The 23836-nt window shown below is 37.4% G+C and overlaps 2 protein-coding genes across 4 annotated transcripts; one reads left to right on the forward strand and one right to left on the reverse strand.

Annotated features, from left to right (window-relative positions):
- Positions 1–2490: 2490 nt before the first annotated feature.
- Positions 2491–7478, forward strand: LOC121330531. Of its 3 annotated transcripts, none has more exons than XM_041277117.1 (6): positions 2491–2789; positions 3506–3565; positions 4066–4203; positions 5032–5178; positions 5654–5714; positions 6232–7478. In XM_041277117.1, the coding sequence occupies exons 1-6, from the start codon at positions 2625–2627 to the stop codon at positions 6327–6329; spliced, it is 669 nt and encodes a 222-aa protein (XP_041133051.1). In that variant the 5' UTR covers positions 2491–2624; the 3' UTR covers positions 6330–7478. The 3 variants fall into 3 exon arrangements, with proteins under 3 accessions (XP_041133051.1, XP_041133060.1, XP_041133068.1); XM_041277126.1 differs by having other exon boundaries at positions 6235–7478; XM_041277134.1 differs by lacking the exon at positions 2491–2789 and adding an exon at positions 2807–2904 and having other exon boundaries at positions 6232–7476.
- A 2934-nt stretch (positions 7479–10412) lies between these two features.
- Positions 10413–22657, reverse strand: rab33ba (RAB33B, member RAS oncogene family a). Its single transcript, XM_041277145.1, has 2 exons — positions 21967–22657; positions 10413–14144 (listed from the first exon to the last, which is right to left on the reverse strand). The coding sequence occupies exons 1-2, from the start codon at positions 22192–22194 to the stop codon at positions 13698–13700; spliced, it is 675 nt and encodes a 224-aa protein (XP_041133079.1). The 5' UTR covers positions 22195–22657; the 3' UTR covers positions 10413–13697.
- Between the last annotated feature and the right edge of the window lie 1179 nt (positions 22658–23836).

Genomic DNA, 23836 nt, shown 5'->3' on the forward strand with positions numbered 1-23836 from the left:
TAAAAGCACAAAGCAGACAGAGTTCATTTGCATACAAACTCCAGATTTAGCTGGACAGTTAACTATTTAGCTAAATGTTAAATCTTGTAACTAGATTTATAAATTATATCTGAATGCACACATTTAAAACAATATTTATTTTCACATTTATAAATCTGGGAAAAAATACATGATTTAAGCTAAACCTGGAAAAAAAGTTAAATGTTAAAATATTAACTTTTTTTTTGTTTGTTTGTTTGGTTGGTTTTTACACATGGCACACCATAAAATAGATTCTAATCAGATTAAAACGGATTCCTCTGGCGACATAGCTGACCAACACATTAGAAAACGTGTTCAAACTTGATCAAAGCCATTGTGAACAGGACTTTTATGTATTAAAATGCTATGAAAAGGTTGGTTGCCTTATTATTTAAAAGTATTAGTAGCCTTAAATACAATGTGCTGTATAAGTTTTGCATCAGCTGACTAAGTGAGCCACTTTGGAAAATGTTTACAAGCTGTTTGCAGAGCATTGTATTTATAGCAAGGGAAGGCACCTTCAGTCCTGGCGAGTCATTGCACGCCTGGGTTATTAGGTAGAATACAATTATTATGTACCATACTTCAGGGTCAGAAGGTTTTATGTTTGATGTGTGTGTGTGTGTGTGTGTGTGTGTGCGTGTGTGTGTGTGTGTGTGTGTGTGTGTGTGTGTGTGTGTGTGTGTGTGTGTTGTTTTTTGTATTAAGGACAGGGTTTTGTTACAGGGTTGACCTAGTTTGTAAGGGCTGTGTGCCTGCCCTGCACTATAGCAGTGTGGTTATGAATGTGTTTTTTTTGTGTGTGTTGAAGTTGAAGACATGAAAATGCCAACAGCAAGCCTGTAGAAATCAATGAATACTGAATACGAGTAATAAAGAATATATGCAACTGTAACATACCGTTGTTATTTCTGGAAATATTCACAAAACAAAAACAAATGCTAAATATGTGTGTCATTTTGCAGTTTGGTTAATTAGTCATACTTCCCTCTTGAAAATTATATTTCATAAAGTCCTAAAGTCTTAAATCATTACCTCAACTTAATGCCATCTTGTTGGCAAACCTGTAAAGAGTTAAAAATTAAACCATAAAATAAAATACAAATTCAAAAAAATAATTAAAGGTTACTGCTATTTCCTGGTACGCAATCACTTCCTTGGCTTTGGTATACTTTCCCAAAAGTATTGTTTTGATGACTGCCAACCTTGCGAGGTCGCATCACTCGCATTCTCGGGTTCAATGCAATAGAGCCTGAAGTCTCCGTGCACTGACTATTTATTATCTCGGGAGGTGGGCTCGAGGACATCACTCCATGGAGGGGCCTATTGGCAGCTTTGATATAAACTGCTCAGTAAATAACTGACAAGCTCAAAAGTATTGTTTTGGCACATCCCAACCGGGGTTATATCCGTAACCCATCATTTCTCTTTGCCTATAGTGACCCTTCAAAAAGCACATGACACATGAGGCATCTGCATTGGTAGGTATTAAAAGGTTGAAGTTTAAGACCTTTTAAAATGTTGCAAGCCTGGACTTGAGGAAAATTAAACTCAGCTATTGGAGCAAAAATAAAATCCAGGGCCTGGGATGTTGATTAAAGACTAGTAAGGGAGCCCTTGCACTTTTCTGCTCCTTGGCACAGCCCAACAAAAATCATAATCTATGTAGACTAGACTGTACTGGTAATTTTCGTCCTGCATATGTGGAGGATTTGTCTACATTTGTATGCAAAATGTGATCAAGTGGGAGAGACTACAATAATTAGTCATTAGTTTTGTTGAGTGTAGATACACTTGACCTTTTTGCATATTTAAACCAATACAATTCCAAAATCTAGAATGACTTAAATGGCTTTTTAAGAAGACTTTTAATTCCATCAGTCAGGTTCTTATGTGTCCAAATTTTGATTTGAATCCAACACTCGCAAAGCTGTTGCAATGCTGTTCCACCACTGTGTTTGTATGTGTGTACAGAACAGATGCATCCAGGGTAAACAGTCACGTTGCCTGAGACGAGTTATAATACAAGATGGAGCCACGTTGTTTACCCAGGACAGGAGCTCCACACCATTGTCAACGATACTTTATCTGCTCTACTATCCCCCTGTAAAATGATTTCAATCTTTTAAAAATGAACAATCTGTTCACTCCGATCATCACTGGTCTTTTCCTACAGATGGTATTACATACAAAAAGCATATTTTTTTTTACTTTTGAGGGTCCTCCTTATAAACTTATTCAGTTAACTTGGCTAATCTTAAGGATACAATAGTTCTGCTGTTGCATAAATTGCAGTAGACATGGTTTCCATTTCATATAACCTTGAACATCTACATGACAATTCATAACCCTATTGTAAAACCCGCTGTCAAAGTTATAATGCTGTGCCTACCTAAACATGGCAAGGCATCTGAACAATTTAGTCAGCCCGTGATTATGTAAGTGCTAATCCCTAACACTTCACTAACAGATGCTTGTGGGGTGAATATGTATTTAAACAAGATTACACGCTATACTGTTTATTCTTTTGGGCTTCTTGTAAGGTTCTAATCTCTCCCGTTCATACCACCACAAGCTGGTCTTTGTTGTCTAACTGAGAAGTCATGGACCGCTACAGATATTTTATATTTAACCAGAGGAGTATGGTGGTGCTGGGGATCTTGCAGATCGCTTGTGCTGGGCTGTGTGTGGTCTGTGGCTTCATGGATGCTATCTTCAGAAAGGACACTACTCTGAGCAACACCAGGGTTCCTCTCTGGGCTGGAGTGGTAAAAACACACTTAATACTTTTATAAGTTTTATTTGCTTTTTCAAAGCTTTTGTTTCATTTGAAATACAGCCAAGAAACGAGTCCAGCTGTGTCAGCCTTGAGGGTTATCTGAAGTAAGTTACAATACCAGCTTTTAACAGTCAGTAACTCCCTAGAGGAAAATTTACAGTAAACAGAGGTACCTTGAATGTACAGCAACAATAGTTGACTCCCATTTGGTGATTTAGGTTTTATTAACGCTAGTGGTACTCCTGGGTTTGTAAGATGTTCCATTTTACAAACTCCATACAATAGAGACGTGTGTTTACTGCCATATCAGGATGTAGAAATTTATGCAAATAAGCATGGCTAGTACCTGTCCATTACTGCAGGCACTGGAGTAAACTTGAGGCACTTAAATTACTGTAATCTGAAAATGAGTACTGTTTTGGGATCTGTAGAGAAGTGTTGATCCTAAATAAGTCACTACAGTCTAGTTTAAAAATCTAAATACTGATGGCCTAAAACATTTAAACGTACTGTAAAGTTTTAGACAATCCAAAGCACAGATTGTGATCATGTTTTGACAAACTCGATTAGTTTGTAAGGGACATGTTGTTTTTGAGGTGGGGACGACATTATTTTTGTTTATTAACAATAATATACCAAAACACCGTATGCAGTTAACGGGTGATAGACTTTTAATTTCTAATATTTGTGTGTTTAATTCTGTAGATAATGGGCATGCCAGGAGTCCTAGCTTTGTTTTCATCACACAAGAAGAACCCATTGCTGGTGAGCCCCACTTATATATATATATCATATATATATATATATATATATATATATATATATATATATATATATATATATATATATATATATATATTATACTGCTATCCTTTCGAAATTAATGGCTGTATTCTTAAAATGCTTGTGTGTGGATGCTAATGTTTTCAGGACGTTCCTTGTTTGTTGAAATTACCCAGTGCCAGGTGTTTGAACAATTAGGCCCCCGGTAAATATTCTCTGAAGTGATCACACTTATCACAGCATGAATAAATCACATCTGAGTGCAGGTTTACTAATAGTTTTTCATGTAGCTATAGGGGAGGAACAGTTTGGTTTAACTCCTGGCTCCTGATTTATTTTAAAATGTGCTAAACTGATGCAAAAAAATTCCAAGCCATGCTGTAGTATCTGAAGTAAAGGGTTAATCATGAAGTCATTTTTCTATGGTGTAAGCAGGTTGTGGATGTGCAGTCAGTCTCTTGATCTGTGTCTTCACACTGCAGGTTAACATCATGATTGCTGCCTCTCTCTTATCTTGTTTCACTACCGTGATTATAATGGTCTACTCCTCCCTGACGTTAAGGTATGGAGAGGAGGATGATGAGCTCTTTCACCCTTCACATATTCAGACACCGCATGAAGTAAGAAGTTTCATTTTGTTTATTTACTACTGCCTCACTCTTCCCCCTCTCTTTCAAGCAGCAAGCCAGTGCATGCTTTAGGGTTTTCCAAAAATCCTTGGTATGATGCCATTGCCTTGTGTGTTTTGGGGAGTGGGAGGGGTTGATTGCATTTGATTGCAGGAAGATTGGAAGAAGTATCCTTTACTACACCTGAATAACCCACAGCAGTGACACTACCTGAAATGGAGTTCATATCAGCTGATCCAAACAACTTGGGAAGCAACTTCCTGTAAATGGAGATCTAGTACTGTCTTATAATGTTGTAACTTATCGTGTATCTTCACCAAGCCAGAGACCCTTTACAGGTGCAATAACTGAGATTGTAAAGAATGTTTTACTGCCCCCTTGTTGTAGTTTAACTTTCCTGTATGTTGTTGTCTTTGACAATGCAGCATGGTATAGCACTCCTCTCCTCCATTTTGTTTTGCATGTATTTTTTACTCAACACTCCTGTTACTGTCTCTCAGAGGAAAAATAAAAATGCATCTCTGTTCCCTTTATACAGTATTAACTTTGTACCAACATAGGGGTCTTTATTTATTTACATGATTATTTGTGATAGACATGTATGGTGTAATATTTAATAGTTGTGTATTTGGTAATGACAGTGGGGGGGCAATCAACTGGTCTGAAAGATTTTACAGATGGATGCTCGGCTGGCATACACATCCATATCGGAGACTGCATGAAATGTTAAACGTGGAATTGACTTGAAAGGGGTGACACTGAGGCTGCTCGCATCCCACAATAACTTTGTTTCTTTTCCTTTTTTTTTCTTGCATGTAGAAGTTCATTCTCACTCGATTTGTTCAAGGAGCCAATTTAACCATGCTGATTGCCTGTGCCTTTGGCATACTGCTAGCTCTGTTCATCGCCTTCACTGGCTGCAGGAGCGTCCCATACTGTGCCTGTTATGACAGCGTCACTGGACTGGTGCGAATCCTTTTACTATGAATAAACGCATGTTGTAGCTGGGAACTGAAGTTGTAATGCGCTTGGGCAAGAGAATGTATTCCATGTACGACCATTCACTTTGAGATTAAACGTGGCTAAAATGATATAGGAGATAGTCTAATGTCCATAGGAGTACTAAGGCACAAATATTGGTTAATTATATCTGACTAAGGTGGCAGGAACAGTAGTTCTGTTAACTGTAACAAGTAGGGTCATCTGAACCGAAAATCATTAATAAAAATAGTGTAAAATCTTATGTCATTTGATGCTAATTGATCTTTAAAATAAGGCTAATGTTTCGACAAGAAGTCTTGTCCATTTCAGTGTCTTTTCCTTGTATCATTAAAGTTTCTTCTTTTTGGTTCTTTTGGTATATCTTGTGGATGTTTGGATGAAGAAAACCCGTTTTGAAATATAGTATGCCTAATAAGTTGTGTTTTTGTTTTTTTGTCAGGAATCCCTGGATCCAAATGATGACCAGAATCCACAGACAGAGCTGGTTTGTACCTGGCAGGGTAAGAAAGCCATAGTCCTTGACCTTTGGGGAAATTAATACAGACCATGCTTTTGTACTTGAATTCCCTAAATATATGTTAGAAAAAGTTGTCTAACAGAAGAATTTGTTACAGTCTAGAAAGATATGCAAATCAACTGAAACCAGAGCTTTTTGCTGTTCTTCAATTACCATTTAAGATTGAAACATTGGATTATTTTAAGTCTAAATTGAGAATACTTTTTTTTTTTAATGTGCTTTTATATAATTAGTTGTAACTGGAGTTTGTTAAATGAGCTATTTTGTTTTTAGGGTGATATATCAAAATAAATGTTTTGTATTGTATCATACATGACTATCCTGGATTGTTTAAAAATTTATTCATAAGCACAAAACTGCAAACTGTGAACAAGCAAGGAAAAGTAATTCCACTCAAAACATAAGACTGCTTTCGTCATGCAAGAAAGATTACTCCACTCAAAACAGCCAATCGGTAAACTAATCTAATACTTAATCCTGCCTATACTCTGGATCCCCAGCAGGTGGCGACAGAAGGCTGTTCCAAGCTCCTGTACCGCTCAGTGAACAAGAGGAGGAGATGTCTTCCAAACCCCCTCCCTACATCAGGCTGGTCTGAAATACAACCGGGCACACTGACTTTGAATATGCTGTTTTAAAGAAAGTGTATTGTTATATTTTATTGGAAATCAATCACGTCTACACCACGCCCTCCATTAAAAATAAATCACAGGTGTCATTTGACCAGAATTTACCTAAAACATTTAATCAAAATACAACCAGAAAATATATTTTACCAACCCCAATAAAACTACAAAACCACTTCTGTAGTATTATCTAGAAAAACAAATGCTTCTTGTTTAAGGGAACGACAATAATGGTAATTTATTCCAACCCCTTACCCCACCCTATTTTGTAATTGCATAGTATGGCTATTGAATTCAGAAAGTACCCTGCCAAAACTACTTTCTTTGGGTACTTCACCATTTCTTTTTTTTTTTTGTAAATCAATAATCTTTTTGTACTACAGGCTACCAGAGTTATCAGAGTAGTGGAATGAAATGGTGATCAGTACTTCATGCAGTGTATCGCGTGTTATACTAGTATTTTAAGGTCCATTAGGAGGTAAATATTTTATTAATGTTTACACATCAATCTTAAATATGGAAGTGTTAGTTATTCTGGTAGGGTACTGTATACAAAAACAGGAAATATACTATCATTTTTTTGTACTTGGAATATTTGACCACCTTGGTCAAGGAGAAATGCTTTCTGATGGATTGTAGGTCTCTGTGTAAACCAATGGGAAGATACTTTGTATAAGTTTCTCTTCTGGTAACAAACTACTTGCAGTTTACTTGAATGCCTCGAATGTCGTCCTTGTACATGACTGGTTCATTTCAGTTTCTCAAAAGATGTGAAGTGAAATGTTTGGAGCCAGTTAAGCACACAGTGCCAACACACAGTTCTACTGATTGGTCCTTGATGTGACCCAGGAGTACAAGTACAGCAGTGTAATACAATCTTACTACAGAGAGCGTTTGCTTTAAGAAATGTATCTGGTTTTCTAATTCATCTGGTATCCAGAGTCTGTTATGATTGTTTGATCAATTTGTTTTACTTGTTTTATTCAGTTATATATGGCTAACAAAGATACAAAAAATAGTAAAATTGTATGACTTAAGTAACTATATATTAAATTATCCAAGTTGAAAATCTTTCTACAATGTTGCCTGATTTTTAGAGGTTTATTAAAGGCCTGAGCACTTCACCCAGTCCCTCGGTCTCAGATATAACATCATATAGTATAAATGATCACGACCCAGGAAGGAAAAGGGACAAAACAAGGTGTAAGATTTGTTTTCTTCTCAAAAATAGTCAGAAAGTTGTCTTCAGGAACAAATGCAAAGATCGTACAGGACACAATCACAACAGCACTGCAAGCCAACCTACCTGTCTTGACAGGTGGTATTCGAGCACTAGTGGCATCAGTGATGAGCCTTTCTGAGCAAAGAAAAGACTTCGTTTAGCACAGATACAGCTAGCTTACGTAATTTCCTTAACCAAATTTGTTCTTATTTCCTTAGCGTGATCCATGGTGTGAGACAAAGCTGTTATGTGTTTTGCTCAATTGTCAAGGACAGCAAAGCGCAAATACCCACTGACCACACTACTGGTGATTGCAAACTGCTGATCTATGTGCAGCTTGATTTTATTTAATTTTTTTTTTGTGATATTTATTCATTTACTTTTTTTATACAATTATCAACAAAAGTACATTCATAGAAAGCTATCCACAGTGGGGGGGGGGGGGGAGGGGGGGAATGTACACACTAAAGAAGCTTAAATGCACACCGCAATTGATGGAAAACAGGAGAAAGTGGGAAGGAGAAGAGAAAAAAAAACTAACTGAAAATTGAGTCACATTCAGTGGATACAAAGAAGTTTTTAGCAGGTCTTTAGCTGGCTCAAGAAGCTGGAATTGTTCAAGAATGTCAAAAAGGGCTGCCATGCTATATAGAATTTTTTTGTGTCCCCCGAAGTCTGAAGTAAATTTGATGAAGGAATTACATGACATCCCTAACCCAATGGATGTGAGGGGTTGGGGCAGCTTGCTCCAGTTAAACAGAATTGGGGGTCTGGCATCAAGGTCGCAAAGGCCAGGGAATCTGACTGCATCTCGGTCAGAGGGATGTCATTGGGCTCTACACCAAAAAGAGCAATAAGCAGAGAGGGATCAATGTTTGTTTCAGTAATTTGGGAAAAAGATAAGAAAATTTAAGACCCAGAAAGGAGCCAACCTGGGACATAACCAAAACATATGTATAAGGGAGGCGGGCGCATGCTTACATCAGTCACGAGCTGAGTCCAAATGTGGGAAGATCTTAGCCAATTTAGTCTTACATAAATGGATGCGATGTCAAATTTTAAATCAGTTCATGTCTGGCACAGACAGTGGCTAAATGAACCAAAAGTAGGATTTGTTCCCACACCTCATCTGAGGCATTAAAACCTAAATCTGCTTCCCACGACAATGTCATTTTGGAAAGAGAAGGGCAATGTAGAGGGGAAATAGTGGTATACATTTTTGAAATCACGCCTTTGCAGTTTGGGTTAGGCTCAAGTATAGAAGCAGTTGGAGATTGTGCAACTTTGTTGTGGACAAAATTCCAAACCTATAGGTAACAGAAAAAATGAGTTAAATGATGCAAAATGATTTTCAATGTATAGGTCTTTAAAGAGACATAATACCTTTTTCGGGTCCAAATCCTGAGTGACTGTGGAATTAGAGGGTTAATAATGAATTGAGAGGTGGAAAGTAGTAAGCAGGAACAGAGCAGAGTGGATAGAGATGAAGATTGACAAGAAGCTACTTCCATTCAGAGCCATGCAGGCCAGCCTGGTGACAATGGGAGTGAAACCAGTAGGCAGTACTACGAATGTTAGCCGACCAGTAGTAGAACAGAACATTAGGCAGTCCCACTCCTCCCAAAGGCTTTGGTCTCTGCAGGATGATTCTGTGAATAGGAGTAGGCCTCTTATTCCAAATAAAAGAGGAGATACTTTGATCAAGTGAGTTGGAACATGATTCAGGGATGAACATTGGAATACAATGGAAGAAATATAAAAATGTATGTAGCATGTTCATCTTTACGGAGTTAATATGGCCAGCAAGCGTTAAAGGTAATGTGGACTAGTGCACAAAGTCTTGTTTGGTGCGTTTCAGTAATGAAGTGAAATTAGATTTGAAGAGGTTACTATAGGAAAGTGTTATTGTGATACCCAAATATGTGAATTTATTGGAAGCAAATTTTAAAGGAAAGTTTAATTGAATTGAACTAGTAAACAAGAAAAACACTAATAACAACAACAGTAATAATATTAAACAAAAAACAAAAGCAAAACAAAACAGAGGATTTTTTCTTCCTTAAATAATCATAATAGTAAAAAGCAAATCTTAACAGACAAGGAGCAAATCAATTGAAGTAATAAAATCTGTGAAAACAGCTCCATCTAGTGGTTATGTGCAGGAGAGATCAACTGTCTAGTAACGTTTTCCAAGATGGTCAAGTTCCACCATACCATCAAAAATAAACAGAAACTAATAGTAATAGTAATCACAATGAAAGAATAAAAAAAACACACTTCATACTATTTTCATAACTATAGCTAAAAAGAAGAGATCATAGGCACTAAACATAGCTTACACACATAAAACACTGTATATGCATACATACTCCAACATTGTTTCTGTGACAAGTTAAAAGGCTTAAAAGAATGTGCTCATGCAAAAATGTAGACGGAAGCTGATATTCTGATTAGAGGCGACAAAATGGACAGAGGGAAAACAAATGTAGCCAGTGTCTCATGACCAATCTTCGTCTGAGTGGTCTGCTTGTAAGGACAACTGAAGCTTGTTGCAGTTTTATAATGGAGGGGGCCCCTAAACGCGCCCCCCCCCCCCCCCCCCCCCCCCAAATAATGTGTAACATTTCATTGATAATTGTAATCTATTCTGTAAATAGTGCATGTCATGGTCCTCAACTCTTTCCCCATACTGATTTTGAATTTACAACTTCTGACATTTGTTGTGTACATGTGTCAGAAAGTTAGTAAAAGATATACAGCAATGTATATCATTTAGATTTTGATTGATATGGCTATCTCAGTTATATGATAACAGAACACAAGGAACACAAACTACTATGAAATGTTGACATTTATTGCACAATAAAACATTAGTATAATCATTTTTAAAATCGCTGCCTTCACAAAAAAATTGAAAATAAAAAAGGATTGTAAAATTACATAAAAGCAGTATTTCCCTTAGTCTAGTTATGTTTTAACATTCCTGCTTAAAAACACACAATCTCATTAGGTTTTGACACTTTAAATATCCCTTGCTGAGTTAAAAAACATTTCAGAAAAAAAAAAAAATCCACCTGATTTCCCTTTTGAATACCTTTATTTGGATGTACTTTCAGTGACACAGGTCCCACCATACATTAAATGAATATTTCATTCCCTTTTTTTTGTTTACTAAAAAGTACACTTCACTGAACAGATGTAAAAGTCAACGAGACAGCATTTATTTAAAATAAAAAAAGTAATATTCTTTGAGAAAAAAAGGGAAACTGGTGCATAACCATACTTTAACTGCTGGTCCCTTACCGTAAAATAACATGAAACAAACAGTATTGAACACTTCCACTTTAGCATTAAGGAAGCATTTCAGATTTTCAATGCAGTCATCATTTAGAGGGAATGATTTGTAAGGCTTCAAGCCTCTAACATGGTCATAATTGCAGATGAAAATGAACTGCTTGTAATCCATTCTGCATTAAAACAAAACAAAGTACATTACAGCACAAAGGTCGTAGTGTACTGTCCCTTTTCATGTACCTCTCAGCATGACTTCATTATCTACTGACAAGCAGTGCGGAGATGACTAATCAAGCAGCTGGCAATGACTAACAAAGGAATAGAACCATAAAACATGCCCCCCGTGCCAAGAGGTGAATATCCTTTATATCTTTAGCCTTGTTTCCATCGATGCATGATACAGACTCAGGGGATTCAGAGGAAAAAGAACTAGTACAATCCAATGTACTGTATGGCCGTGAGTGACAAGTGTTTGAGACATCGCAGTCAAACGTTCTGTCACAACAGAAGACACTCATTAACTGATCATACAGAAACACAAACTTACAAAACTTCCCACTGTTCAACTTGTACGCCCCCTTAGCTGGGTTCACAACATTCCTCTTATTAGATATGGCTTAAGACTCCTGGGTTTTCTATATTCCTAATCCTACATGCCACCAAACCTTGCAAATACACCTCCTGCACAGTTCAGCCACCATAATTAGGGATGTGATTTTGTCACAGACCTGTGAATTTTGACATCTGTTTCTAGTCAGTGTGAAAATAGGAAAGGTCTTTCGAATTCAAGTTCAAGTCTTTTGAATTGGTTTCAGTGCAAAGTTAAAGCGGTTTTCAAACATCAAATAAAGGTGAATACTGCGACAGAATTATAAAAACAAAGTGGCAAAATGAAGTTCTAAACAACAAGCAGAGAAACAACCCAAACAATTTCACGAAAGCAGAGGGAGCAGCTTTAACGAGAAACAAACTTCAAATTAACCGAAGCCATTCGTGCAGAAAACACACTCTGCATATACTTGATAATGCAAAGCCTAAAGGGAGGGCGGGTTACAGTTCTGGAGAAGCATGAACCCCGATTTGCAGCTCTTGCTGTCGTTCCCCTGAGGTGCTTAACCTGTCACAGTGTAAATGCAGAACGATCCTTCTAATCTTAATGTACATCTTCTAATACCAAAACCACAGCTGTGTTTAAACAGACATAAACGAAAAGGTTACTGCAAAATTCAATAAACAACCAGAACATTCATTTAAAGAAAACTACATTTCAATGTTCAGAATTGTTTTTTTTATTTTTTTTTTACAAATTGGACAAACTACAAACTAGTAACAGCATATTCCTGTTCCTAGTTTTTATTTTTATTTTTAAAAAAGGTACTGTTAAAAAAAAAGTCTATTTTTGCTCAGAAGCAGTGTGTTAAAAGAAAACACATTAAATGTTGTTTACTTTGCACATTTAAGTTCAAATCTTTGCAGCCATGACCATTCTGTGAAATTTTCTATTTTTAGCCGGGATTTTCACAGCGACAAAATCACATCCCCTAACCATAGTACTAAGACAGAGGCAAACAGCCGTTGAAAACGTACTTTAGTGTTGAACACTGTGGCAACTGAAAACAATAGGCAGACGTGCAGAAGTGATATACAGCTATTACAGAACAAATCAAAGCAGTTGACTTTTTTTGTAAGAGTTTGAAACATGCACAGATAAGCTGTCTACTTCATGATATTACAGTGGCTATATCCGTGATTGTGGCTTTAGACTAGTTGATATTCTTGCAAATTGGACAAAAATAAACGTGCACTTGATTGGAAACAGTACTTTACAAATACAGACAGACAGGCTTGGCACTGATAGCTCATGATTTCTTGTTTTAAAAAAAAAAAAAATACCTGACTTCCACAGGGCCAGCTGTGAAATATCTGTATTTTTTTTCTACCGAAGTATTACATTTTTTAATGTTTTTTTTTTTTAACAGCATATATCTGGTTTGACAGCACAAACCTTTATATATACAAAAGACAAAAACATTAGCTTTGGGTAGTTGCCTGCACGGGGCTAAAACATTTGTGCATAGAGGCAATGTACAGTGTTTCTGAGTGTAGCTTTGATATTTTCAAGTTGAAGGAGAGCAAGACACTGTTGCAAATAATACTCTATGCGCCCACAGAAGGTGGCCCCCAAGGTGCTCATAGGTACAGGAACACATCCAGACAGATTGGCAGGGAGGACGTTTCTCAATCACTGGCTGTTGCAGGGCTGATGAATGTCTGCTAGAATAAAGGAGCTACAGAAACATGGCTGATTCTTGACAGCATGTTTGTATCATATCAGTTTGTTTAACCACCAAACGAGTGCAGCTCTACTTTTCAAATAACCCTAGTGTTACCTCTTCTTAAAACCCACAAGGTGACCACAGCAGTGACGTCTGGGTGGGTCTGCTCCAACCTGTACAGAGCTTCCTAGACAATGGTCCTTCCTGGATAATGAGCAATGCAAGCCCTTCATTTCTGCATTTACTTCCTTACAACTGGGACTGTGCTCTTTAAAACTGTGCAAAATAAATGGCTGAGGCTGACGTGTAACCCTACAGTATCTTTCAAGGTTAGCGTGTTAAAACAGTCCTGTGAAACCATGCGTTTGGGTGGCCAGATTAAGATAACTGTTAGACTAGCAACAATTACTGGAGCGCCACTACAAAGTGTTGGAACCCCATGTACCCCAGGATGCCCCCCTCAGTACAAGAACCTTTCCCATCAGTAAAGACCAAGGGGGCATCCAGCCATGTGCTACGACTAAAAGACGGAGCCTCGCTGACCAGGTTCAGCACCAACAAACGCCAGGTAGCTTTTGTTCTGGCTTTAGCCGCACACTGTTCTCCCCACCAGCCGGCTGGCTCAGCATCAGTGGCTTCTGGCTCTTAAGTTTGTGGGCCAGGGTCATGAAGATGGCTTCTACATGGTCGTTGTCGTCCGGGTTCTTGGCCGAGGTCTCAAAGAGCGGCATGCTTTGGGAGTCGGCGAACTTCTGCACCTGGTCTGTGCTCACCCGGACCGACTCTCGCAGGTCACACTTGTTGCCCACCAGTAGGCGAGGCACCTCACTGCCCAGGGAGTGCTGCCGGCACTCCTCAATCCAGGATGGCAGGTTCTGGAAGCTGGAGGGATTGGTGACGTCATACACGAAGACCACGGCGTGCACGTTGCGGTAGTAATGCTGCACCATGCTCTTCCTGAACCGCTCCTGCCCAGCCGTGTCCCATAACTGGACCTGAAACAAGACACCAACAGAACTGTTTTAATAATCAAGCATAAACACACACATAATTCCAAGTTTCCCTTCTCTTTCAGGGTTTGTGGTTATTCCTCAAAGATCAAGTTTGGGAAAAGCTGAAATAATGCCAATTAAATAGTCACATGCCAACCACGAATTTGGAAAAGATTCTGTATAGAAACGTTTGGATTTGTTCAAAAGCTTTCATGTAAATGGTGCACTCAAGCGAACTTATACACGTACTGAGTGAAATAACTGTCAAAAATAATGTGTGTAAAAAAAGTGTAAAAAAGAATTGTAACTGTAAAACGCATTCCCTGTAGTCGTAAAATAAATTAGTAAGTTCTTAAATAAATTTGTATCCAAATGCACGAGTACAACTCCAAACTACAAGTACAACCAAAAATAGGAGCAAAACTCATTTTTGATGGTTCACGCTTACAAAAAAACTTGGAAGCAAAGCTCAGGCAGCCACAGCCGAATGTCAACGTGATCGACGGGTATTTAGATGCATGGGTAGGATGATGCTTGCAGTCTGGTGCAGGGAGAGCTGTATTTCAGTTCCACTGTGCACACTCTCAGCTAGACATGTACTGTTCCACAGTTTTATTATTATAACGTACAGTAGTTTATTTTTATATCCGTTTTCTTTTTCAAATGCTTTGGTGCATGCAAACACGTACGCGAACATGTCATGTATTACAAAGGAAAACACACAAGTAAAACAGGCAAACAAACATCACCATCGTGAACATTGCATTTCAACAGGTAACCCTGTTGGAGGTCAATTAAATGACTAAAGGATTGGTTGGCACAAAGTCCTGCAGTGGAATAGACTGGAAGAGCCAAGGTTGCCTACCCCTGCACTACCCCTGCAAGCAGCAACTTCCGCATGTTTGAATACTCATCGATTGCATCGGCATTCGGCTGTGGATGCCTGAGCTTCGAATACAAGTTATTTTTGTGAGCATCAAATAACTGTCAAAAATGAGTTGTACTCGTACATTTAGATTTTTTTTACGGGTACAAATCTTTGATAGTTATTTCACTCCATACACACAGTGCTCTTATCAACCCATTTGTGTTTGAGAAAAAAAAAATAATAATTTGAAGCTCTTTCAGGTACAGTCTGAATGATAAGATTCTGTCTTTCCCAGCAAACTCTGTGTCATTGCTACAGTATGTCAAGGGCTTCGATTTTCATTTTTAACCGATTAAAACTAAAGCCAATAAAACACCTGAAAAAACTGGAAATGGTTAATTAATTCTCCCCTTTCCCATTAAAACATAAAACCTATAACAGAGATGCCAACATTTGAAAATGGAAATCCTAGCACCTGGTGAGCGAAGCATCAAGAAAACCCTAGCAAACCCTTGCATACCCTAACCACGCCCGCTTCACGCACTTAAGGAGAAAATCAATCGATATCCAACAATATAATGCTTAGACAGAAATGTAACTCAAAGCTAATTATTTGTCATAAAAAATACTGGTTTTATTAAAATCATAGTTTTGTCTGTGCCCCAGTAAGACCTCTTTCTTGACCGTGACTCAAATTACAGCTCAAAAAACAGTAGACAAGGAGATTCAGCATACAATTAGCATCTCTGAACCAATAAATACATTTCTTACTACTGCATGCATGCATATATATATATATATATATATATATATATATATATATATATATATATATATATATATATATATATATATATATATATATAAATATATTAGTCTTGGCAATTCTCAATCTGGAAACTAAGCAAGAAAGGCATTTCATTTCAGCCAAAAAAAAAAAAAAGCTTCTTACCACTACAGATTATTATGCTAAGGATACAAAAATTGCACTTCATCAGTACAGACTTATTGTACACAGCTTCATAGCATTTCTTTTCCACAGACAAGAGCTTCAGCTTCTGTATATAAATAGCTTCTAGGGTTTTCCTAGATAGATTTGGGCGGAACTCTGTTTGAACTTTACGCACAATGCTGAATATTCTCTCTGTGTCTGCATTGCTGTGGGATATTATCAATATAGTTAGCATCACCATGGCCACATCAACATCTGCCCTGTCTGACCGAAGAATATCTTCAGGAATGTTCTCTACTAGATTCAGATTTGACATTTGTCCTTTGACTGATGTCAGCCACTTCTGCATGTTTTAAGAGCTCCTCATGCAATTGCAATTTGCTGGTAATATAAGAACTGGCCTCTGCGTAATACTCTCTGACAGAGTTAAAATATATATTTTTCTCCTCTTTAGAGAGCTTCCCTCCCTCCTTGCATTCCTCTAAGTACTGTCTGGTTTTGGTGCCAATCACTAGATCTTCTCTGTCCTTCTGATTCTTTCTGTCCCTTACATTAATTGTGATTGTAGACCTCACACTAGTGATTACTACAGGCTTAATGAATTTGCTGAGAAGGAGTAAATGCAAGGAATCCAATTCTCGTTTTAGAACCTGAATAAATTGCTCTTCTCTCTGCAGAAGTGCATTTAAGCCCTCAAAACATGGTAAGGAGGCTTGGAGAAACAGACAGGTTAGCTTCACTAGGGGGTTTTCTAGGCTGCGTTGTATTCTACAGAACCTGGTGTCTGGCTTGCCAGCTGGTATTGTAGGTTTTACACCACTCTTCTTGCTAACAACTATCTTCTCCTTCAACCTTTCTGAAAAACAAGCAATAGATTTTCTAAGTCTACAGATAGGTATCTTATACTTCCATCCTTTGCATACAATACTTATGAATTATTTTACTGTAATCTTCATTTTGACATTTAATCATTAGTAGTGTTTGTTTGCATTAATATTGCTGACCTTTAATACTAGAAAAACACATATAGACTGTACAGTGACTATTTAAAAACAAATATAACTAAAATGTAATTTCACACAAATAGAAAAAAATAGAAGCTACTATTTTTTAAAGAAAGATTAGTGTAACTACTCTTTTTAAAATCTTCCATTATAATAGACCAGACTGTACTAACAGATTAAATGGTACCTTGACTAGGTGCAGAAGACACCTTACCAGCCTTCAATTTCACACTGACAGAATCATTGAACAATTCAATTGAGGTCACAGCCTGGCCTACCAATAATTGAAAGCATGTTACAATAAGACGTTTTCACAAACAAACGTACAATTGTCTAAAAAAAGTACAAGTCAAAAACAAAATGTCTTTTCTGATTAAATTAGGTACAAATTATTTGTTTTCCATGTGCATAAATACACACCAAACAAACAGGGCATTTTGAAAATAAATCTAGTCTGGCAGCACAAAATAGTTACACATACTTTTACTAGCTTCTGCCACTGCAGAGGATGGCTTGCGTGGATGCCCTTTAGTCATGGCTGGCTCACTAGACTTTACTTTATTAGCTACCTTGCTGGGACCTGATGAAATACAGAAAACAATTACCATTCATTATTGACCATCAAACTAAAAAACACTGCTTTAAAATGATATAATACAGTATAATGAAAGCATAGTTTAGGTCTATACCTTTGTTTACTTTGCAGAATTCCACTAGTGCTGGCCACTGCTGCAGCAATCTATCACTACACTTGCCCAGGCTGAGCCACCTACAGTAATTCGTAGAAAAGGCAAGACATCTCCGTTATTTAAATAAAATCAAATGGTATGTATGGTATTACACTGCGCTGCTAGGAACTACAACCAAGCTATTTTAGTAATTTATCAACACATTAAAATCTGGAACAGTATTTAGTATGGTCGCTCTGACCTGGATTAATTAAAATGCTTTTCTAGAAAGCGGTTTGTGTGTGTAGACAGGGACTTAATGTACAATACTTTTCACATATACACATACAAGTTATTCTTAAGCACAAACCTGGTGTTCACATGTTTCAAAATCTTTCTTGCTTCGGTGCCACACAAGTCCTGGCACTGTTTCAACTGCTTGTGCCGCCTGACACTTTTGTCTAGATAGTAACATATGTCAATCAGGAGTTCGTCGATTCTTGCTGGCAATCTCTTTGCAGCCGACTGGGCAGCAATGCGAATTAAATGACAGGGACAACCCTGTACATGGACAGAATCGTTCTCCATTTTTACATGGGCAGCTACACCTTTACGTACACCCAGCATTACAGCTGCATTATCTGCTCCAAATGCAACACAATTTTTCCATGGTATTTCAAATGACTTCAACACTGTATCCACAGTCTTAAAGATATTTTCTCCAGTTGCTGATATACCCTCGCATGATGGTAAAGCAAGCAGCTGCGTTACCACTTTGCCAATTTCTTCACTGAAGTAACGTATTACAACTGGGTACAACTGAGTCTCGATGTCACTACTGCCGTTAATTGCAAAGGCAAAAAAATTACTTTTCCAAACAGAGGCCTGTTCAGTAGCTGAAACAGATGCTAAAGTTTCAACGATTGCTGTCGTTTTGCTCCCGCACAGCCATACTTGGAAGCAATTTTACTATCAGGAAAAGCCACTTTCACAAGTGGGCCTATGTGATCTGCAACAGCAATTGGTAAATTGTGCTCTAAAATGAAGTTCGTAAAAAGAGTCTCCGCTTTAATCATGTCATTTCCACCGTCTGTTTTAAAAAAACAATCCAATGATCTATTTTCCTGAGCTCCCCGTGAATTCCTCTCATGTTTCAAGGTTCTGACGTGTTCATCAATATCATTTATTCCCCCATGCTTGACACTTAAATCGCACCTGCAGTACTCACAGTAAGCATGATGTTCCGATATCCTACTTTTTTTTATGAGTGTATACTTCTTGATGTAATCCTCTTTGAACCTTTGTGAATTCAGCCGTGGTCTTTTTTGTGTTGCCATTTCCTTTATTAAAAATTGAATGAAAAAGTTACCCCCCCCCCCCCCCCCCCCCCCCCCAATAGTGGCAAAGCCTTGACTACCGTGCATGTCCCATTGTAAATGGTCTAGGTACTGTGTGTTTTTTTTTAACCACAAGCCAATCACAGCGCGCGAATCGGATACAAAAATGGGAACGCTGAAACTCACACCATCATTAACACAGGAGCACTGACGCAAGTCTAATTTAAAAAAAAAACAAACGTTTTTTTTTTTTTTTTTTAAAACTTGGCCCGTATCACCGTAGCAGAGCCGGAAAACCATATTTCCTACTGCCAAACCGTAGCAGTACAGCTATAATAATAATAATAATAATAATAATAATAATAATGTTTCCCAGTGCTACTGGGAAATGTCCCTTCTGATCTGTAGCAATCTTTGATTTGTTCTGAATACTTTGAACCTACCCCAACTGCTGAGCGACAGCACATTCCTACATTTTTATTGGAGAATCCGACACAGTTAAAAAATGATTACACATAATACCACAAAAGGAATGTGCACGTTACCATAAGGATTTATTTGTGGAAGAAAGCAAAGAAGGTACAACTTAAGTGTGCAAGTACTGTCGAGTTACTACTCTACATATTTTAACAGAACAAACTCCCAAGCATCTTTGAAAGTAACTCCCCCCCCCCCAAAAAAAACCCCACACATTCACATAAAACTCGAAAAGCTTAAAAAAATCAAATAAGCACCAAAAAAAGCAGCCCCAAATATGTCTTACGTTGAGGGCTGAGATTTTATAGACAATAAGGCGGTACCACACAGGTTGTCTTTACCTGGCAAAATATTGTGTTTCCTAATGGACATTGTTTTATTCTTAGCCAGAAGGAATGTTTTGGTTTCTTCACAGAATCAAAATTCCAAGTTAAATGTCTGTGCTTTTAAAAGCATGAACAGTCTTCACCTTTCACACTGGCTCTTCTACGCTGGCTCCTGTTTTAAGTTTCAGGTAGTTTTTCAGTAATAGAAAGCTAGATCATAGCTCCATCTTTAAAATTGCTGAAACTATGTATGCTGGAGAGGATATTTTTACATTATCAAATGGCAGGCAGCTTATGAGAGCTGTGTCATTCCTTTTTTTTGGCCAGACTTCATAAGAAAAAGGAAAGTTTTGATTGACTAACCTGACAATACAAGCTATGCCACTGCTAATAATATGAATTACACATTGGAGGAGGAATTGACTTGGTCAAGTAATTAATTGTGTTCTATTTAAAGGCAGTGGGTGTGGTTAAAAGAACCATTTTTTAGTTTTTTTTTTTTTTTTTTTTAAATTAAAATTAAAAACATTACGTTTTTGGATTCTGGACCAAACACTCTTTTTGAAAATTTCCATTTAAGTATTATAATACCTAAATAAAATTAACTAATTGACATAGTGACACTGTGTATGTAATAATATAATAATATAATAGGAGTTATTATAAATCATAATAATAATAATAATAATAATAATATAGTTGCTAGCAACGATAAAGGTTTCCAAGAAAACATGGTTCATGGTTCAATAGTCGCTAATACAGCTCGCTACGTTTCCTATAATTAGTTAATGGGCCACTCAAGTTGTATCGTGTACAGAGCATAATCTTACGCTGAAGTTTAAGTGCACTGATCTGTGTTAGATACCGCTGAGGAGCTATAGGACAATTTGTGGGTTTTGAACCTTAGCAGAGGTCAAAGGTCATGGGTGATGACATTTTTCATAGAGCACACGTCTTCCTATACGTGTTCCGCTATAACCCCATCGGCACGCCTTAGGAGATAAAATGTCAGCGTTAATTCCAATATGGCCACTAAACCATGTGACCAATCTGCTTTCCACTTTAGCAGTTATTACTTTATTATGGGCCACACAACTGTACCAACATTGAGGCACATACGTGCAACACTGTTCTTGTTATGGGTCATAAGTCATTTTTCAATTATCAATATGGCCGCCAAAACATGTGACCAAAACACACCATTTTGAAATCGACAGTACTTCATATTACTCTCATCTATCAGACTCCGTTTCATGTCTACTGTATTGCAATATGGATTTATGCTTTAATATATGTAAATATAGCACTCGTGAAATTGTTACTTTGCTCGCAGCATCCATGTTTTTAACGAAAAAGCATGGATTTTACAAAACTTAGAAAGGACCTTCTCATGAGCAAATGTGACAACTTCGATTCCGATAAAAGTTGCTTTCAGACAAGAAGATCTTTGAATATTTTGCTTAAATCCAACGTTAACTTGTGAAATTGTTGTTCAGCTCGCCGCATCCATGTTTTTTAACGGAAAAGTGAGAATTTTACAACACGTAGAAAGGACCTTCTCATGAGCAAACGTGGCGATTTTGGTGCCGATCAACATTGTGGTTTCAGAGAAGAATATCTTTGAATAACACTGTTCTGTTATGGGTCATAAAAGTCGTTTTTTAAATTATCAATATGGCCGCCGAACCATGTGACCAAAACACGCCATTTTGAAATCTGCAGTACTTCACATTACCCTCTACTCTATTGCAGTATGGATTTATACTTTAATATATGTAAATACAGCACTCGTGAAATTGAAATTTTGCTCGCTGCATCCATGTTTTTTCACAAGCCTTTGGCTTGGAATCCTAATAATAAATAAGAAGAAGACGAACGCCTTGGCAGTATGATCTCTCTTGGTTTGACCTGTGTACACCAAGCTTGTCTCTACCAACCTTCTTTAACATATGTTATATCGTAAACGGTTTCACCCAACTAGCACTGCAGCAGTATGACTTAATCCAAATTCATCAGTTTCAGTTTAAGTGCAAAATCTAAAAGTTACATTATCAAACGTATAACCCCACATGTCTAAAGTATTTGTTCACTTATTGGTATATGATATCGTATCAGAAGTGGAAAGTTATTTAACTTTTTTTTTTTTTTTTTTTAATGAACCACACACAAGTGACTATTGTCGGTAATCCTTACCTTAATTTTCTCTCCGTCGATTTCGATAATTTTCTCCCTGAAGTCTACTCCGATTGTGGCCTCGGTCTTGTCCGGGAACCTGCCCGCACAGAACCGGTAGGTCAGACATGTCTTGCCGACCCCAGAGTCTCCAATCACGATGATTTTAAAGATACGAGAGCGGGGCGGTGGGAGCGAAGAGGCGGTGAGAGAATTGGTCAATTCTAGGGAGGACTCCATCTCTGACATCCTGCAGCCTGAAGACTAATTAAAACGACGTGATATATGCTTAAAAAAAGATTAAAATAAAACCCAGTCCACAGATCTTGTCATCCACAGGTCGTCTAGTACTTTACAATCAATTAAAATGTTTGGTTTCAAACTAGTAAATGCACCCCCTAAACGATGCCAACCCGCCTATACAGTACAGCGGATCCGATATGTGTGTTTAGTCGCCACGTACTGACAACATGCTCTGTCTGGGAACTCGCGAGAGTAGGGTCCAAACAGAAGTGGTTACAGAAATGCAACAATAGAGGGACCCAATGAGCACTTTGTTCTTGTTCTGTTTTACTATGGCTTTGCATGTTGTATTTCTTCGTTTTAAGAAAGCTGGGAAAGACGAGACTAGCAGCACACTGAGAGTGTAGAGGAGTAACTATTACACTAAAAATATATCCCCTTTGCTTTGCCTTAGTGCCAGTAACACTACTCGAATCATACATTCTGTAAGAAACATGCACATTTTATTCATAGCTTATAGAACCTCGGGACAGTTCCAGTTAACACCCCTAGTGGCTTGCAGTTTGGGATCTAGACAGGCGGTCAGATACAGTTCCAGTTAACACCCCTAGTAGCTTGCAGTTTGGGATCTAGACAGGTGGTCAGGGACAGTTCCAGTTAACACCCCTAGTAGCTTGCAGTTTGGGATCTAGACAGGTGGTCAGGTGGTAAATAAGAAAGTTGAATACTCAGGTTGAGTGGTAATTGTGCTTGAGAGTTGATGTGGTACTTTGACTGTCTACTGAAAATGCTTAAACCCAGCAGTAAATATGAACTGCCTAACTGGAAACCCCCTGGTTGATTCAATGTCCATTAGTATGCAAGTTAGTTCTGTGCTAGCCAGATTCAAACCTCAATGTGGCACTAATACACTGCTGTGCAAAAGTCTTAACTGGAAATCCATTCATTATTCAGGAGTTATTAGTATATATATATATATATATATATATATATATATATATATATATTATATATATATATAATATATATATATATATATATATAATATATATATGTCGTATTGTTAAATAATTATTTAAAACCACCAAAATTGTGATACATATTATAACAACAATAACTGTTATTATCAGCTTAGTAGCATTCAAACAAACAAACAAACAAACAAAAAACAGCAGACATAACTGGGAGTATATTTTTAAGTTCTAATTGTAACATTGACAAAAATGAACTATAATTTTAAAAAAATCTGGATATTACATATGTTGCTATAGAAGTGTTGTTGTGGCTTGAAATGTAATGCATTGTATATACATTTTTCAGCTAATTCTGTTATAATAAAAAAAAAGTTGGTTGTCAATAAATAACCAGTATGGCTAATACAGTACCATTCAAGAGTGTGAATACGGTGTTGATTTTAAATACCGCTAAGTTATATGATCATTAATGTCCCAGCAAGATTCCATAAGTATGTACACATTTTGTACACACACATTTCTGTAGGTACTGTATGGCATTCATGTGCAAGTCTTTCTGAGTCTATAGACGTTGATTGGAGTGGAACTGGAAGGCCCACCTCTGGGTCTGGAACATCAATATCAAGCATTGTTCACTGCAGATTTCATTCGCTTCCTTGCAGATTTAATCTCAA

Source organism: Polyodon spathula, chromosome 2, assembly GCF_017654505.1.
Source record: "Polyodon spathula isolate WHYD16114869_AA chromosome 2, ASM1765450v1, whole genome shotgun sequence".
NCBI classification, from domain to species: domain Eukaryota; kingdom Metazoa; phylum Chordata; class Actinopteri; order Acipenseriformes; family Polyodontidae; genus Polyodon; species Polyodon spathula.